General features: G+C 41.4%; 1 protein-coding gene across 1 annotated transcript in view; it reads right to left on the bottom strand.

The window, feature by feature from the left end:
* The window catches only part of DNAH6 (dynein axonemal heavy chain 6), a 327,840-nt gene that overhangs the window by 151,782 nt on the left and 170,529 nt on the right, over positions 1–5,529 (bottom strand). Inside the window, exons 39-41 of the mRNA XM_017892976.1 lie at positions 3,933–4,154; positions 2,964–3,111; positions 967–1,124 (exon numbers count right to left, since the gene is read on the bottom strand). Of these exons, the coding sequence (XP_017748465.1) occupies positions 967–1,124; positions 2,964–3,111; positions 3,933–4,154 (528 nt within the window). The remainder of the gene's footprint in view (positions 1–966; positions 1,125–2,963; positions 3,112–3,932; positions 4,155–5,529) is intronic.

Here is a 5,529-nt window from a genome sequence, read left to right on the forward strand (position 1 = left end):
ATACACCATGGAATACTATGCAGCCATAAAAAAGGATGAGTTTGTGTCCTTTGTAGGGACATGGATGCAGCTAGAAACCATCATTCTCAGCAAACTATCGCAAGAACAGAAAACCAAACACTGCATGTTCTCACTCATAGGTGGGAACTGAACAATGAGATCACTTGGACTTGGGAAGGGGAATATCACACACCAGGGCCTATCATGGGGAGGGGGGAGTGGGGAGGGATTGCACTGGGAGTTATACCTGATGTAAATGACGAGTTGATGGGTGTTGATGAGTTGATGGGTGCAGCACACCAACATGGCACAAGTATACATGTGTAACAAACCTGCACGTGATGCACATGTACCCTAGAACTTAAAGTATAATAATAAGAAAAAAATAAAAAAATAAATAAAAAAAAAAAGAAATGTCTGTCCACCCTCTGAAGCTCTCTGGGAGGCAGGGACTGTTTCACTTGTTCATGGATCTCCTGAATCAAACATGGCAAAAACTCAATATAGACTGAATGCATTGAATTACAAGGAGGAAAAACTGCAGCCACATGTTATGGGCTGAATTGTGTCCCCTGTCCCCAAATCATATGTTGAAGTCCTAACTCGGCGTCTCAGCATGTGGCTGTATTTGGAAATAGGGTCTTTAAAGATGTGATAAGCTAAAATGAGGCCACTAGGGTAAGCCCTAATCCAGCATGACGGGTGTGCTTATAAGAAGAGATTTGGACACAGACAGACACAGAGGGAAGCCCATATAAAGACATAGGGAAAGAGTGTTCAGAAGAAATCAATCCTGCAGACACCTTGTTCTTAGACGTCTAGTCTTCAGAATTATGAGAAAACAAACTTCTGTTGTGTAAGCCACCCCATTTGTGGTACTTTGCTATGGCAGTCTCACAAAGTATACATCATATTTCCTTGACATTTAAATTTAAGCACACCAAGTAATTTAAAAGCTAAAGTAACCTGTATTTCTTTCCAAAATAATTTGTTTCTGTCATAAAATCCCCCAAAATCTTGATACTGCCGAAGTAATTCAATCGGAGGCTGAGAGCCATAGCGATCCAGTCTGGGCATGTTTAAATCATCAACAAAAATCACAATTCGTTTGTTTCCTGGTGCTCCTAGGGAAATAAAATGAATTTAAGAATTATGATTTTCCCCTAGAAAATGTAAGACAAAGCTAGGGTATGGCTTTGGACTCAATGACATCCTATAGGTCATAAAGAGCTCAGTTCTGAGTCCTGCCCGGCGGAAGAGACTTCCTTCTGGCCCCACCCAGGCCCTTGCAGGAACATGTGCTCCTGGTCAGGACGACCACGTTGTCATGCCAGGTGGCCCCTTATCCTCACTGTCAGGGCACAAGATGGTGGCCTCTCTCCAGCAAGGAGTGAACTTTTCTCTGTCTCAGCCACTGTCCCCAGCAACTGTGCGGCTTAGGCATGAGTGAGGAACATCAGTTTCTTTCCACAGTAGGAAGAGGAAGAATGCCAAATTTTCCTTTCATAAATGTCATCACGGCACCCTCACAGGGAAAACAGATTAGATATTCAAAAGTGTCCTGATCACATCAAAGGGAAATCCAGTGCAGTGGGGCTGCACAATACCACATTTAAATAAATATACACACATTAGAAATACACACATTAGAAAAAGGAATGAGTGATAGCAGAGGAAAGAGAAACCCGATGGGCAAATAGCCATGTCTCTGTGGTTGGGATAATTACGGGAGGTGATTCCAAGGCAAACTGAGTGATTCACTCCATGCTGTGGTCCCCTGGAAGCCAAGTAGCAGGATGGGGGGGCCAAGGAAGGGGTCTAAGAGAAACCTTTGTAAAAATTTGGGGCCTCCACCAGAAAATAGAATGGCATCTGTTGCCCCTTGCCTACCTGAGCAGGAGAGAGGGGACAGAAAGAGGAGGCAGTGAAGCAGCTGGCAGCACCATTGTTTGGCATGACATGGCCTGCTAGATGGTGGGCAATGTGGGAGGCAGCCAAGCCTGAGCCCTGACTGGTGCACCACCCCAGAGACTGTGGACTGAGCAAGTAGGCCCCAGTTGCAAGAGGCTGCAGATGGACTGCTGGAGAGTGAGGGCTGAGGTCCTGACTCCCACCCACAGGGAAACTTCCAGTGGTGAGGCCAATGCCTGACCTACAGTTCTTTTGGGAGTTGCTTACAAGAGCCCCCTCCTGAAAGCCTGCCTCACAGACAGCATGGATACCACTCAGTGCCAGCTACAGAAGCAGGGACCAGCCACAGAGAGGCCCATCTGAGCACTGGTTAGATACAAGAAACTTGTCCTTTCCTTCTTCTTCTCCATTCCCCGCATACTCCAGCCTCCTACAGGGAGGTTGGGGAGGAGTGACGAGCATCCCATGACCCCTTCACCTCCAGTATGTACCTGCAGCCACAAACCTGGCTTATGACAGAGGAGAGGAGGAACTTTGAATTGGGTATTGGATTGAGGCTTAGACTGGCCCAGACTCCAAATGTCTGAAGGTGACCAGAAAGTTATGCCAGTTATCTAAGCAGTTAATAAGGGAGGGTGGGGAAGCTACCACAAAACCTGGCTGAAAGCACTGACTGAAGAAAAAACCAAAACAGTCTATACTTATTCCTCAGAGTTCAGATAATCCAATGTGCCAAATATACAGAGGTTTGTTTATTTTAAATCAGGTGAAATCAGTGCATGTTGGAAGAACCTGGGTGTAGAGAGGGAGAGCCATGGAGTGGCAGAGATTGAAGATGTTCTGAGTTGAAGGTGATGATAGAAATAAATGACTTGCTTGGCAACACTAAGACATCTACATAGCTAGCATAAAAACGCCATCAACAGAATCACCTTTACAAGTAAATTAAGCAAATAAAATATCCAATTGTCATTTTATTACATGTACTATTTATGTCATTTATTAGCTTAATGAATAATTTCTGTGGGACAAACTAAAATAATGATTCTTACCTAGAATATTTTTTCTTTTTCTCTCCAGTTTTGACTCAATGATCTCCTGTGTCGTTGCAGATGAAGTTTGAGCAGAAAAATTCAGATAAACAGGGACATAACCAGCTGATTCTTGAATTTTATTTAGCAATCCTTTTGCAATCACAGACTTAAATTAAAATAAGTTAATTAATGTCACATCAATATAATCTCTTTCAGTTATATCTGTAATAATTTGGCACAATAAGTAAGAAACACGATAAAAAGAGAGAGGTTAAAGCCAGATTGAAATGTCTGCTTTCTCTTACTGGAGATTCCGTTTAGTTACATTTTTCAGAACCAAAGAGATATTCTAATCTGCACTATCTTAGCAAAACGTTTTAATTTAATTTCATGCCAAAATCCATCTTGGCTACTCTTCAAGCCAATTTATGGAAAGAGTCACAGAAAGATGCAAATTTCTTTTAGAATAAATTTTTTTGGGAAACAGTGAAATTTTATGTGGATTCTCCAAAACTTACAAGCCTCATCAGTATTCCTCCCTCCATTCTACTTTAACAAAAAACCCCAGATAATCAAGGATACCATTGTTGTGTCAGATACAAGTGAACAGGCAGGAGGGGATGGGCTGATCTCTATCAACAGTCTTTTGGGAATGCAAACTCCTCTGGCCAGTTCCCATCCAACCAGTGCAGTGGCAGCCCCCAAAATACCAAGGAATAAAACATAAAAGCCCCTAAACACAAATGCTGGCCTACAGGACTCTCTAGTTCATACAGTATCAACTCCAAGAATGCATTCAGAAACCGGCAAACTTTAGAACAATTCCTAGGATCAATATAGATTCAGCATAACATTCTTCCTGCAAAAACGCTAAAAGCTAAAAAAAAAATTCCTCTCAGAAATAATATTACTTCTGGTGCTAACAATTTGAAGTCCACCATGCCCTCACATTTGGAGAGGACTTCTTGTTTGATGTAAGTTTCCTACCTTGCCCACTCCAGTTATTCCAGTAAACAACACAGAATGCTTGACTGCCAGTAGTTTTTCCATTAGGTACCCATAGCGCACTGTGTCAGTTGTGGGGACAAGCATTTCAAAAAATGGAACATCTCGGTTGTATTTGAAGGTAGGTATGATTCGTTCCCAGGGATCCAACCGTTTGGTGTCAAAGTCCATATGAATGCTCCACAGATCACCAGAACTGGGAAGCTAAAGTACAAAATTAAACACCACTTTCAATAGGGAATAAGCAATATTGACACACAGTAGTAGATATATTTATATAGAAACAAAGGCAGTCAAAAAACCTAAATGGATTTGGATTTCTTTTTTCTTTGTAGATACATAGTTATTTAGGTATCTGAGACTAGTGATTTAAACCAAATCATGCAACACAATGCATGAAAATACCTGTTATAGTGATTATATTAAAACCCATGCCAGAATTGTAAAGCATTTTTAATTAAATTTAACATTTAGGGGCTTACTCTATGCCAAATACTATCTCTGATGCTGAGGACAAGTGCTGAATGAGATCCAGCCTCTGTCTTCAATGACCTGGTAATCCCCCTGAGGGACATAAGCACTTCAGTTAATACCCATGGGGAAATAAGGGCTCTAAAGGAGTTTATTACAATCACACACACACACACACACACACACACACACACACACACACACACACAGAGCAATGGCTCATTTCTACTTGCAGGGGAGTTATGGTGATGGCTACAGATTCAGGAAGGCTTCCAGGGGTGGTAATGCTACAACTCAGACTTGAAGAACAAGCTGGAGTCAGATGAGCAAAAAAGGGATGGCATGGGGTGGGAAAGAACGGGTTCAGGATTCAGACTAAAAAAATAGAATTAGAAGTCTGATGCCATGGAAAATATGGTGTATACTGGGAAGCACGAGAACGCTGCATACAGTGAGATGAGGCTGGAAATAGAGATGGGCCAAGTTTTAAAAGCTTTACTTTTTAAAGATCTTAGAGCAACAGTTCAGTGTGGGATTCTAAGCAGGTAGGTAACATCATCAGATTGCATTTCAGAAGTTTCATTCTGGCAGCTGTACAGAGCAATATTGCTTCAAGGTCATTTGACAGTGACTTTTAGTAAGAAATTCATTTTTCATTGTGACTCTGTACATACATATATATGTGTATCTACAAACATGTAAAATATTTACCTCTACTATGTGCAATTCACTCTACTTTTTTTTTTATTGTTATCCAGAATCAAAGGTTTTCTTTTTTTTTATTTTTTTATTTTTATTATACTTTAAGTTCTAGGGTACATGTGCACAATGTTCAGGTTACATATATGTTGGTGTGCTGCACCCATTAACTCATCATTTACATTAGTTATATTTCCTAATGCTATCCCTCCTCTCTCCCCCACCCCACAATAGGCCCCAGTGTGTGATGTTCCCTGCCCTGTGTCCAAATGTTCTCATTGTTCAGTTCCCACCTATGAGTGAGAACATGTGGTGTTTGGTTTTCTGTTCTTGTGATAGTTTGCTAAGAATGATGGTTTCCAGCTGCATCCATGTCCCTACAAAGGACACAAACTCATCCTTTTTTATG

Source organism: Rhinopithecus bieti, unplaced genomic scaffold (assembly GCF_001698545.2).
Source record: "Rhinopithecus bieti isolate Rb0 unplaced genomic scaffold, ASM169854v2 scaffold_23283, whole genome shotgun sequence".
NCBI classification, from domain to species: Eukaryota; Metazoa; Chordata; class Mammalia; order Primates; family Cercopithecidae; genus Rhinopithecus; species Rhinopithecus bieti.